Source organism: Salmo trutta, chromosome 20, assembly GCF_901001165.1.
Source record: "Salmo trutta chromosome 20, fSalTru1.1, whole genome shotgun sequence".
Classification (NCBI taxonomy): Eukaryota; Metazoa; Chordata; class Actinopteri; order Salmoniformes; family Salmonidae; genus Salmo; species Salmo trutta.
In genome coordinates, this window is record NC_042976.1 from 36113016 (window position 1) to 36126915 (window position 13900).

General features: G+C 39.4%; 1 protein-coding gene across 4 annotated transcripts in view; it reads left to right on the forward strand.

Annotated features, from left to right (window-relative positions):
- The window catches only part of LOC115155962 (rho GTPase-activating protein 6), a 74871-nt gene that overhangs the window by 30231 nt on the left and 30740 nt on the right, over window positions 1-13900 (forward strand). The window contains exon 1 of one of the 4 annotated variants that reach the window (XM_029703098.1): window positions 6507-7035. The exons of the other annotated variants lie outside the window; for them this stretch is intronic. Coding sequence (XP_029558958.1) covers window positions 6994-7035 — 42 coding nt within the window. The 5' untranslated portion in view covers window positions 6507-6993. Of the gene's footprint in view, window positions 1-6506; window positions 7036-13900 lie in introns of those variants that run through there. 4 annotated transcript variants of the gene reach the window in all.

Consider the following 13900-nt stretch of genomic DNA (forward strand, 5'->3'; position numbering starts at 1 on the left):
CTAAACTAGAGTTGATTTAGTTCTGTTTACAAATATTATTTGATTTGATGGCTTTGGGCATCAGAACCTTAAATGAGTTACAGTTTCGAGAATTCCTGTTTCTTTCTTTCGCCATCTCATGTCCTGAACTAACCTGACCCTTTGCAATACAAAATTCTGAAATAAGTTATATGAGTTATTTTCATCTCTTATAAAGAAATATATTAATCTAGCCTTTGTATTTAATTAATTAGTCACATCAAAACACGTCTGAAAGTTGTATTTCATTTCTTTAATTAAATGCTTAGAAGACATTTATATTCATTGCGTAGAAGAATTTCTCTGTATTTCCATCTGCTGAGTCAGAATGAGAGAGTCCACAAGAGGGAGACATTGACCACACATTACAGTAACACAGACGATAATCTGCCAAACAAAATCTAAACATTTTGTGTTTTCATTAGTAGAGCATTTGTCTCATCTCATAAAGAATTAATGACATCTTCAATTAAATGACGTGTCATGGGGACAAGAGTTTTCCAATGAATATTGCTTGTCATAATTTAGAGCGGCCATTTTTATTTAAAAAAAAGTTTTTTTCTTTCTCTTTACTGAAATGAATTTCCCCTGACAATTTCTATAAGCTACTATATTTAAGCCTTTGTCTGGGGAAACATGCATCCCATACCTGTTACAGGGGTCTACCATCCTCCCTCAGCTAACCTTTGTGCACTTGAGGGGTTAACTAGTTTGTTGTCTTCTTTTTTCTTAATCAGAAGTTATTATCCTGGGTGACCTAAATTATGATTTGGAAATACAGGCTTCAGACAATCTAAAAGACATCTAATGATCTAAACCTAACCCAGCTGGTGACTAAGACTACACAGCTCAACCCTAAAAGTCTTTCAAAGTCAGCTCTAATTGATCTTATTTTAACGAATACACCACAACAGTATATTTCTACTGGTGTTTTCGCCCAAGACATTAGTGACCCTTTCCCAGTTGTCTGTGTTAGAGATGTGAGAATACAAAAATCTAAACCTTGTGTCATCACTAAGAGGAACTTTAAAAACTTCAGTGAACTGGCTTTTTTACATGCTTTGTTTTAGTGACCTTGATTGTATTTTAGCTATTTCTGAACCTGATTTTGTAAGGATTGACGCTGGTAGAGACGAGAAGCAGGTACAGGGAGTGAACATTTAATAGCAACTGACATGGAACAGGACAGCGTCTGGCCATGAACACATAACGACATTAATGCTGACACAGGGAACAAACAGGGGAGCAGACAGTTATAGAGGGGGTAATCAACAAGGTAATGGAGTCCAGGTGAGTCCAATATTGCGCAGCTGCGCATAATGATGGTGAAAGGTGTGCGTAATGAAGAGAAGCCTTGCCCACTTGAGCGCCAGAGAGGGAGAGCGGGAGCAGGCGTGACAGATTTAGCTTTGAGCCTTTTTGTAGTTGTCTTCAATACTATTGTGGATAATCATGCTCCCTTCAAAAAATGAGGGATTAAATGTAGATTGAATGCCTGGTACACTCTGGAATTATCAGAAGTCATTCATAAAAGAGATGAGATGGGTCAAGGGCAGGAACACAGGCTTAGGCTCAGACTGGCAAGCTTTTAAGCAACTGAGGAATCATTGTGTAAGACAAATCAGAAAAGTTACATCTGATTATTATGTAACCACTCTTTCGGATTGTAATGGGAACCCGGGCTAAATTATGGAAACTGTCAAATCCCCGAAGGGTTCTACTTCCTCCTCTGACACAACAAATTAATTCAGACACTGGCCTCATTATGGAAAAAAATGCCATCATTGATGCATTAATTCACCATTTTTTTTCCCAGCGGGGGTATCTCTTTGAAAGAACTTCACAATGATATTGGTCTAGATGCTGATTGGGGAAACTTGCTGAATGATCAGAGAAATTATAGTCACATTTTTTCTTTTAGACTATTTACAGAAAAAGAAGTCCTGGATGCTTTGCTAGCAATAGACAACAAGAAATCCACAGGGGCCGACCAATTGGATACTGTTCTGCTTAAGTGTGCAGCACCCATCATCGTTGGCTCAATAACCCACATTTTTTATTTAACATTATCAGGAACTATTCCAAAATAAATGAAATCACCTCGTGCTGCCATTCCATTAGGCCGGGATATTAGTGATCTTAACCTTTTTACACTTGAGTTCCAAATATCTCTAACGGTCACCTAAGCGTGAGTTTTTTTTATGCGCGTGATGTCAGAATGCATCACTGTTCCATAATGTGATTGTTACGCCCTCAAACCAAGGCACGCTGTCTGATAATTATCTATAGGCTATGTTTCAACTTGTCAATTTCAAATGATTTTCTAACACGTTCGGACAAACTTGTCTCGAGTTGGAATTCCGAATTCCCAGTTGGAGCTCATTTTTTACTGAGCTCCCAGTTGTCTTGAACGCACTGAAGTCGGAGAGTTCCCAGTTGTTTTGAACGTGGCATCAGATTGTAACTATGGTACCTCAGGGTTGCCAGCTCAGACTCTTTCCAGGTGGTTTATTTTTATTTAGCTTATAAACTTCTCCTGTGTTTGCCCCCCATTTATTGATAAATCCCCCATCATAGTAATAATTCCTGCATCATATCCCCCCATGATACCTTCCCCCATTTCTACCCCCCATGGACTTAAAAACCCAACACAAATTAAATGAACCCCCGCACAAACCCCCCTAAACCCCCTCGTTTCATACCTGTTTAGGTTTTGCGCTATGGTTAGGCTAGGCAGTGGGCTTGTATTTGGGGTGATGATCTGTGAGGTGGTAACACTTGTCTTGCTTTGCGATTTGTCAAAAACGGTAAACAACTTGTCAAGTCATGTGCTCCGGTTCTTGTATACACTGTTACAGGTACACCCCTCGCCAATTCATTGATATATATGTTGAAGAGGGGGCTTAAGGTGCATCCCTGTCCCACCTCCTGGCCCTTTGGAAAGAAATGTGTGTGTTTTTTGCCAATTTTAACTGCACACTTGTTGTTTGTGTACATGGATTTTATAATGTTGTATGTTTTTCCCCCAAAACCACTTTCCGTCAATTTGTATAGCAGACCCTCATGCCAAATTGATTCAAAAGCTTTTTTGAAATCAACAAAGCATGAGAAGACTTTGCCTTTGTTTTGGTTTGTTTCTTTGTCAATTAGGGTGTGCAGGGTGAATACGTGATCTGTTGTACGGTCATTTGGTAAAAAGCCAATTTGACATTTGCTCAGTACATTGTTTTCGCTGAGGAAATGTACGAGTCTGCTGTTAATGATAATGCAGAGGATTTTCCCAAGGTTGCTGTTGACGCATATCCCCCGGTAGTTATTGGGGTCAAATTTGTCTCCACTTTTGCGGATTGGGGTGATCAGTCCTTTGTTCCAAATATTGGTGAAGATGTCAGTGCTGAGGATTATGTTTAAGAGTTTAAGTATAGCCAATTGAAATTGGTGGTCTGTATATTTCATTTAGGATACCATCAAACCCACAGGCCTTTTCGTGTTGAAGGGTTTGTATTTTGTCCTGTAGTTCATTCAATGTGATTGGAGAATCCAGTGGGTTCTGGTAGGCTTTAATAGTTGATTCTAAGATTTGTATTTGATCATGTATATGTTTTTGCTGTTTGTTCTTTGTTATAGAGCCAAAAAGATTGGAGAAGTGATTTATCCATACATCTCCTTTTTGGATAGATAACTCTTCGTGTGGTTGTTTGTTTAGAGTTTTCCAATTTTCCCAGAAGTGGTTAGATTCTATGGATTCTTCAATTACATTGAGCTGATTTCTGATGTGCTGTTCCTTTTTTTCCCGTAGTGTATTTCTGTATTGTTTGAGTGATTCACCATAGTGAAGGCATAGGCTCAGGTTTTCTGGGTGTCTATGTTTTTGGTTGGATAGGTTTCTCAATTTCTTTCTTAGGTTTTTGCATTCTTCATCAAACTAGTTGTCTTTGTTGTTCATTTTCAAAGGTTGTCTGCTTGACATTTTTAGATTTGAAAGGGAAGCTGAGAGGTCGAATATAGTGTTTAGGTTTTCTACTGCCAAGTTTACACCTTCACAATTACAGTGAAACATTTTGCCATGGAAATTGTCTAAAGGGAATGAATTTGTTGTTGCCTTTTGGTAGATTTCCACACTATTTTCCTTCCATTTATAGCATATATTAATATTATTCATTTCCTTTGATTGATCTGATAGCGTTGTCATTTGACTGACTGTGAACGTGCTAAGAGACTCTGGGTTGAGGTCAGTGATAAAGTAGTCTACAATACTACTGCCAAGAGATGAGCTATAGGTGTACCTACCATAGGAGTCCCCTCAAAGCCTATCATTGACTATGTACATACCCAGCATCTGACAGAGCTGCAGGAGTTGTGACCCCTTTTTGTTGGTTATGTTTTCGTAGTTGTGTCTAGGGGGCCATATGGGGGAGGGAATGCTGTCACCTCCAGGTAGGTGTTTGTCCCCCTGTTTGCTGAGGGTGTCGGTTCTTTTCCAGTTCTGGCATTTAGGTTGCCACAGACCAGTACATGTCCTGAGCCTGGAAATTATTGATCTCTCCCTCTAGGATGAAGAAGCTGTCATCGTTAAAATATGGGGATTCTATTGGAGGCTTATCGGTAGCACACATAAGGACATTTTTCTCTTTTGAGATAATTTCCTTATTCATTTCTAGCAAGATGTAAAATGTTCCTGTTTTGACTAATTTAATAGTGGGTTAGGTCTGCTCTATATTAAATTAGCATACCCCCTGAGTCTCTTCCCTGTTTCACACCTGGTAGTTTGGTGGATGGGACTACCAGCTCTCTGTAACCTAGAGGGTAACCAGTGGGTCTCTCTCCTTTATACCATGTTTCTTGTAGGATTTCTGTATTTCTAATTTCTTTGATGAAGTCCAGGTTCCTGCTCTTTTGGCCAAAGGCAGATGACCTCAGACCTTGTATATTCAAGGATCGTCACTTTCCGCTCTCTCTCTCTCTCTCTCTCTCTCTCTCTCTCTCTCTCTCGCTCTCTCTCTCGCCATGATACTTTTCACACAGACCTAGCCCCACCTCCTGTAACTCAAGGAGCCCATTTGTTCTAGCTCGACCACGAGACACTCGCATTTAGTCTGCATGGTCAATGCAGCACATGCAACAATGTTGATGACTACAATGCTGCTTCCATCAGTTTGTGTTTCTTACATCTGCAAACAGCTATTTTGCATTTTCTTAGCAGGTTCTGGCTAAGTTGTGTTAGCCGCTAATGTTAATCGCTAGTTAGCTGGTTAACTAGCTATCTAATAAATGTACTGAGTCAGAGCAAATTTTGCTAGCTATACAGCCTGATAGCAGTGATGGTCTAGGCCTAAATCACTATGTTGTTTGTGCAACAGTATCTTCTAAATCAAAGAGGAATAGGTGAATATGAATATGTTAGCTACATGAAGTAGCTAAGAGATCATTTAATGTAGCCAAAGATTATAGGGTCCCCTAGGAAACACTGATCAACACTTTGTTTCCAACCCGTCACAATAACTCCTCCCTGGCATTTTCATTTGTTGTCATGTCAAAGAACACTTTATTCAAAGTGCCCACTATTATCTTCTAACTATAGAATTAGAATAATCATTATTTTTCCATGATTCCAACAGTTCACACAAGTGTTTTGATCTAAATCGCAAGTCAAATCGCAAAAGCAAATATTTGGTTAAAAATAAGGCCTAGATTTTGTTGCCCATATCATGCAGCTCTACGTGGCAGTGTGGAAATGATCTCAAATGACTGCAGGAAGTGCATAAAGTAGTGAAAATGCCGAAAATTATTTTTGGTTGAAGTTTAATTGAACAGTATAAAACAATCAGAATAGAGAGAGACCCATTGATATCACTTAGCGTGTATGTGTTGCCACCCAAGGGTCACACACTACTCATAAAGCAAATCTTGAACCTTTATTATTAAAAAACATAAACACCGTCAAATACCGTCATACCGTCAAAAATGTGAAAAATACAGTGATGATATATTTTGGCCATAGCCATATTTGCTTTAGTAAAAGCTGCTGAAGATGTCAGCATGTCAAAGTAATAACAATCATGTCCATTCATCTTCTCCATAAGGAATAGTCACTCCACATTCTCAGGCAATAGAGACCTTCGTTTACCCTTTGTGAGTATGCCTCATAGGCTAATGGAACAATTTTGTAAGATGTTGACTGGATCTCATTTAGATTGAATACATTTTCAAGCATGAGAACCAGGTTAATACAACTACAGCATATTGCAAAGTGTAATACATGTTTAGCAGGGTCGTAGCGGTTTCTTTTGCATAGCACATCATTTGATTAGGCTACTGTAGGATACTACATCACATCTGGTGTATACATTTATCTGCATGTGTCCTGATGTCTCACATCTGGTCTGGGACACAGTTGTGCTCATACTGCAACAACATGTTTTATTGCAGGACAGTCGCATTCCTCCCATCAAAACTTCCTCTTACCAAATATCTGCATTGACAATTATTTACGCGAATAGATTTCACTGGCAACACATTGATAGTGGAATTTAAATAAATGATTGAATGATGTTGAGGTATGGTCTCTAGTAAATATTTTTTTATCACAGTGGGACAAGTTGATCCATTTTGATTAGAAAATATGTATGGTGAAGAATGGCATGCTTCAGATGCATTTAAACATAAATGTATGACTCTCTTCTGTGAATTTTGACAGTGTTTATTACTGCCTCATTAACCGCGGAGTTGTTCAACTTTCAGAGCGAGAGAGAGAGAGCGAGATAAAGAGAGAGAGACAGAGCACCTCTAGCTGCCCCCATAATCATCATCAGGCTTCCTTATGATTCATTATTCAAGGACCTCAGCTTCACCACAGGAGACACGCAATTGAGAGTTAAACAAAAATCTATCTAAAAGTAAAACGAAGCAAACTCTTCTGAAATTTAACTCCACAAACTTTGCTCTGTGTTGCGGGCTGCTCTACGTATTCTGATCATGGGGGACCTCCTACCGTTCGACAGGCACATCTCCTACCTTGTGAGTATTGTGCGGTCCTTATCTTCTAAGCAGCATCAGCGTTGTAGTAGCCTATTTGTTGAATTCACCACACTTTGTGTTGGCTATGTTCAGCCAAGACATTGATAACTTTCTGATTTTGTGTAGAAAATGGTGGTTTAATAAGTTGTTGAGAATAAGTGAATTTTGGAATAATTAACTGCAATGGTAGGTGCCTGCAAATCATGTTAAAAAGTAAAGTTGCTCTCATGGAATGTCATTAGTTCAGTGTTATGTCCTTGAAATCATCACAAATAAAATGGCATGGGATCCCATCGATCCATTGTTTGTTTTATTGGGGGTCCACCCTGGTAGGCTACATGCCCGGTTTACAGTGTAGCTTTAAAGTGAAGTCTCATAAAATCCATTACTGCTCAGGATTGAACAGGTAGGCAATAGCCACACTGTGAAGGGGTTAGTATGAATTTGACAGTAGCTTACAGGCAGCTCAGTGATAAGTAAAATGTATTTCATATTACAGTACACTTACTGCAATATAAATACGATTTCAAAGCAAGTACTGTGTATGACACAGTATAATACTGTACAATTTAAATCAAATCAAATTGTATTTGTCACATGAGCCAAATACAACTTTGAAATGCTTACTTACAAGCCCTTGACCAACAATGCAGTTTTAAGAAAAATAAGAGTTGAGAAATAATTTACTAAATAAACTAAAAAAATAAATTACAGACAAAAAGGAGTAATAAAATAACAATAATGAGGCTACAGGAGGTACCGGTACTGAGTCAATGTGCAGGGGTACAGGTGAGTTGAGGTAATATGTACTGTATATAATATATGATATTGTACTTAAAACCAGGAAGTACCGTATGAAGTATGATAAAATGTCCTACAATCAACGTCTGAAAACAAGACATATACGCCACCTTGTGTTTCACATCATTATTCAAAAAACATTTGTTGTGAAGTGCAATAATAGTAGTAATTGAAGGCTATTTTGTTTTTGTTGACAATGTCTATAGAACGTTCTAAGGTATTGGTTTTTAAATTTTCCCCAAATAAATGTCAATGTAGTTACAATAGGTGCAACTGAAACTGCCATTACTATTGGTCATTTGTAATCTATTTCCAAACTAGGAATAACCAATTATGGGTGCCTTTCCCCTCATTCTAGATACAATAAATGGTTGCTGTGTGTGCAGGTTGTGAACTTCCCAGACATCAGAAAGTCAATGAATAATCAACAACCCCAAACTCACCTCGGCATGCAGTCATGAATATTGATCAGCATGCAGAATCCTGAATGGTTCAGATCGGAGAGATGACTGGCTCTCTTCCACATTTTTTGGTAATGCTGTGCTTGTAGAGGTTTTGGAAAATGTGCACCAGCGTTTGTTTTAGGTATTTGTTCCTAAAATTAGCCTAGTCCCAGTTTGAAGTTTTTGTGGAGAACACAACTCGTAAAATGTTCCATTGAAGGCTTCCTGAACAGAGAGGAATATTCATCACCTATCAGATCTAGTTCAAATGTGGTTGATGGATGTATTCTGGGTGCTCAATCTCACTATTTTGTGTTTACCTTGCTCATTGTATTCCACTGAATGATATCTTATGTTTTCTCTTAAAAAAAAATTCATCACATTGGTAAGGAACCACTGAATGTCATGCACCTTGTGTAAACGCTTTCATTTAGGCTACAGTATTACAGTATACAATAAAGTTATATTTTATCTAACTGAATGCAAATTCATACTATTTTAGGTTATAAAGTCTATTGACGCACATGTGCCCCGATCTATACTCTAAAAAAAATATAAATACAACATGTAACAATTTCAAAGACTTTACTGAGTTACAGTTCATATAAGATAATCAGTCAATTTAAATAAATAAATGAGGCCCTAATCTATGGATTTCACATGACTGGGAATACAGATATGCATCTGTTGGTCACAGATACCTTAAAAAAAAAGTAGGGGCCTAGATCAAAAAAACTGTCAGTATCTGGTGTGACCACCGTTTGCCTCATGCAGCGCGACACATCTCCTTCGCATAGAGTTCATCAGGCTGTTGATTGTAGCCTGTGGAATGTTGTCCCACTACTCTTCAATGGCTGTGCGAAGTTGCTGGATATTGGCGGGAACTGAAACATGCTATCGTACAGGTCGATCCAGAGCATCCCAAACATGCTAAATGGGTGAAATATCTGGTGACTATACAGGCCATGGAAGAACTGGGACATTTTCAGCTTCCAGGAATTGTGTACAGATACTTGCGACAAAACTTGAGATATCTGTGGCATTGTGTTGTGTGACAAATCTGCACATTTTAGAGTGGCCTTTTATTGTCCCCAGCAAAAGGTGCACCTGTGTAATGATCATGATGTTTAATCAGTTTCTTGATATGCCACACCTGTCAAGTGGATGAATTATCTTGGCAAAAGAGAAATGCTCACTAACAGGGGTATAAACAAAATTGTGGACAATATTTGGGAGAAATACGTTTTTTGTGCATATGGAACATTTCTAGGATCTTTTAGACTTAGAGTTTAACTATCAAAACTGTAAGTGAGAAGAGTAAGCATCTCTTGTTATAACAATTTTTTTAATTGCATTGGGAGGTAACCACTGAAAGACATGCGCCTTGTGTGAACTCTTTCATATAGGCTACAGTATTACAGTTTACAATAAAGTACTATTTCCTCTAATTGAATTGAAATGATTAACTATCAAAGCGGTTAGTAACAAGACTAAGTTTCCCTGCTCCCACATGTGGTGTATGGCTATGTGTCTCATATGTCTATGTGTCACCTTGGGTAATGTTCTGCCATCCTCTGATAAGTGCTTTGGCAGCAGGGTAGCACCTCTCACCTGTAATTTGATTTTTTTTAAAACACCACAGAGAGTTGCCTAATATTTTCACATACCATGTTTAAGATGAGATTTTGACCTTGGGTTAGTGTGACAGCAACATCCACATTTAATGACAAATTCAATATTTTCAAAGACCAGGTGCTCCCTTTAGTGTGCAAGAATGAATGCACACTAAGAGTGACATTTTCATATTATTCAAGCCAAACTTTTCAGGATGATCCATTTCATAGAATGCTCTTTTTTTCCACTGTGGTGTGTTTTCCTAACATCATAATGCTTGAAATTATATTAGACATGTAACTTTTATAATACATGTTTACTGAATATCCTGTTAGGGCTAGGGGGCAGTATTTACACGGCCGGATAAAAAACGTACCCGATTTAATCTGGTTACTACTCCTGCCTAGTAACTAGAATATGCATATAATTATTGGCTTTGTATAGAAAACACCCTAAAGTTTCTAAAACTGTTTGAATGGTGTCTGTGAGTATAACAGAACTCATATGGCAGGCCAAAACCTGAGAAGGTTTCATGCAGGAAGTGGCCTGTCTGACAAGGAGTCGTTCTTCTTGTCTCTGTTTATTGAAGAGTGGGGATCTTAGCTGTAACGTGACACTTCCTACGGCTTCCATAGGCTCTCAGAGCCCGGGAAAAAGTTGAACGATGACGAGGCAGCCCCAGGCTGAAACACATTAAGGCGTTTGCCAAGTGGCGGATAAGAGGACAAAGGAATTAGGCGCATGCCCGATTCGACCCCGTGCTGTATTTTCTTTCGGCTGTTTACCTAATTGCAGATTCCCGGTCGGAATATTATCGCTTTTTTACGAGAAAAATTGCATAAAAATTGATTTTAAACAGCGGTTGACATGCTTCGAAGTACGGTAATGAAATATTTAGAAATCTTTTGTCACGAAATGTGCCGTGCGCGTGACCGTTATTTACCATTGGGATAGTTTCTTGAACGCACGAACAAAACGCCGCTGATGGAACATAACTATGGATTATTTTGGACCAAACCTACATTTGTTATTGAAGTAGAAGTCCTGGGAGTGCATTCTGACGAAGAACAGGAAAGGTAATCAAACTTTTCTAATAGTAAATCTGACTTTGGTGAAGGCTAAACTTGGTGGGTGTCTAAATAGCTAGCCCTGTGATGCCGGGCTATCTACTTAGAATATTGCAAAATGTGCTTTCACCGAAAAGCTATTTTAAAATCGGACATATCGAGTGCATAGAGGAGTTCTGTATCTATAATTCTTAAAATAATTGTTATGCTTTTTGTGAACGTTTATCGTGAGTAATTTAGTAAATTGTTAGTAAATTAATCGGAAGTTTGCGGGGGGTATGCTAGTTCTGAACGTCACATGCTAATGTAAAAAGCTAGTTTTTGATATAAATATGAACTTGATTAAACAAAACATGCATGTATTGTATAACATAATGTCCTAGGTGTGTCATCTGATGAAGATCATCAAAGGTTAGTGCTGCATTTAGCTGTCTTCTGGGTTTTTGTGACATTATATGCTAGCTTGAAAAATGGGTGTCTGATTATTTCTGGCTGGGTACTCTGCTGACATAATCTAATGTTTTGCTTTCGTTGTAAAGCCTTTTTGAAATCGGACAGTGTGGTTAGATTAACGAGTGTCTTGTCTTTAAATAGCTATAAAATAGTCATATGTTTGAGAAATTGAAGTAATAGCATTTCTAAGGTATTTGAAAATCGCGCCACAGGATTCAACTGGCTGTTACGTAGGTGGGACGATTTGGTGCCACCTGCCCTAGAGAGGATATATACTGATCATCATTCTGCATCAATTAATTTAATCAAATGTATTTATAAAGCCATTTTTACATCAGCAGATGTCACAAACTCCCTAGAAAGGTAGGAACCTAGAAAGAAACCTAGAGAGGAACCAGACTCTGTGGGGTGGTCAGTCCTCTTCTGGCTGTGCCGGGTAGAGATGATAACAGTACATGGCCAAGATGTTCAAGTGTTCATAGATAACCAGCAGAGTCAAATAATAATAATAATCACAGTGGTTGTAGAGGGTGTAACAGGTCAGTTGGCTTGGTTGAGACAGCAGGTGCAGTAGAGAGAGTCGGAAACAGCAGGTCCTGGACAAGGTAGCACGTCTGGTGAACACATCAGGATTCCCTAGCCGCAGGCAAAACAGTTGAAACGACCAGGTGGACTGGGGATAGCCAGGAGTCATCAGACCAAGTAGTCCTGAGGCATGATCCTAGGGCTCAGGTCCTCCGGGAAGGGAGAGAGAGAGAGGGGGAGAGACAATTAGAGGGAGCATACTTAAATTCACACAGGACACCAGATAAGACAGGAGAATTACACCAGATATAACAGACTGACCCTAGCCCCCCGGCACATAGACTATTGCAGCATAGATACTGGAGGCTGAGACAACCGTGGGCCAGGGGACACTGTGGCCCCATCCGACGATACCCCCGGACAGGGCCAACCAGGCAGGATATAACCCCACCCACTTTGCCAAGCACAGCCCCCACACCACTAGAGGGATATCAACAGACCACCAGCTTACTCCCCTAAGACAAGACTGACGTCTTTGTATTATACACAATTACAGTGTATGATAAATGTGTACACATGTCTGCATGTTCCCTCAGTTTTATACACAGCAAATTCCCCAGTTTTAAATGAACACAAAGTGTGGACCCGTATAGACACTGAACAGCGTTGAATTAACACTGCTTAGTGTAAAGGTTTATTTTCATATTTCCCAGAGTGCCTTGCCTTTCAAGTGAATTGTGGAGTTATCACCAAAGACTGAATTTGTTAGTGACAAAGACATGCTTGTTGCATTCATCCAGTCTCAATCCTACCGTGAGAGCGTTGGTTTTCCAACCCCACTAAGTGCCAAGTTTATGGTCAAGTTGCAGCAGTATGTAGGAGGGAGATTATGAGGTGTGCCAGAGGGCATGGGACAAAAGGGTGTGTAGTTTCGAGGGGGAAAAGTGTTGTGTTTCAATTGTGGGAGTAGCCATGTTGCTGGGGATCAGAAATGTCCTATCCAAGTGAGACAGATTGAAGTGTCTAGGGTGGGGGAAGTGCAGAAAGTGTCATATGCTGAGGCAGTGAAGAAAGTAGAGGATGGTGGGCAAAGGATGAAGGAGCCTGAGAGGATCCCTGTGAGTAGTAGGCCAGTGCAGAGTGACCCAAATGGTTTGTGCTTTAGTAAGGTTGGCTTCTTGGCGTTTATTACTATGATCATTCATTGTACCGCACAGATGGAAAGGAAATCCCAGAAGATTGAATTGGTAGTAGCAGCAGATATGTTTTTGGGTATCAGAGATTTTAGTGCAGAAAAACTACAGGGGGTTTTGAGAGAAGGGGTTCCAGCCTCCCAGGCCGACGGCCTGGCGTAGAACCTGTTGGGGCCAAAGTAGTGGGAAAGGGTGGTGGGGAGTGCTGGGGATATAGGGCTAGATGGCGGAGCAATTTCCTTTTTTTTTGTGAACAAATGTGCAATGCACTTTCCAAACTGTGAAAGGTAGCAATGCACAACAAAGCGTCTAGTCTGCTGGAAAACCACATGAAGAAGAAGAAGAAGATTTGATGGAAAGATCTGAGGTGAATGGTCAAAAGACCAGTTACTGGAAAAAAAGATCAGAATTGGCTGCCTGTGTAAATACAGTCATTGAGATATGACCCAGCGGGTCAGATCATCGGACTGGAGGCTTGGCTTGGTAGGGGCGTGGCTTTCAGGAAGTCATTTTTGGTCACCCATGAGAGTAAATGTAATTCCAGTTCAACTGTTCTGTTGAATTGTTGTCACATATTAAGCTTGACAAATGACACTTTTGTAGCTTTAATTATGCTTACAGAAGTGTGTGAGTTCTATGCAAACGCCTATGCAAATCCCAGTGTGACATCCCCAGTGGGATAGTAACCCTTAATGCATTATGTAAATAATAATGTTAATATTTTTGTATGTTGTGTGTAATATTCAAGCAAAATGTAATATTGCAGTGT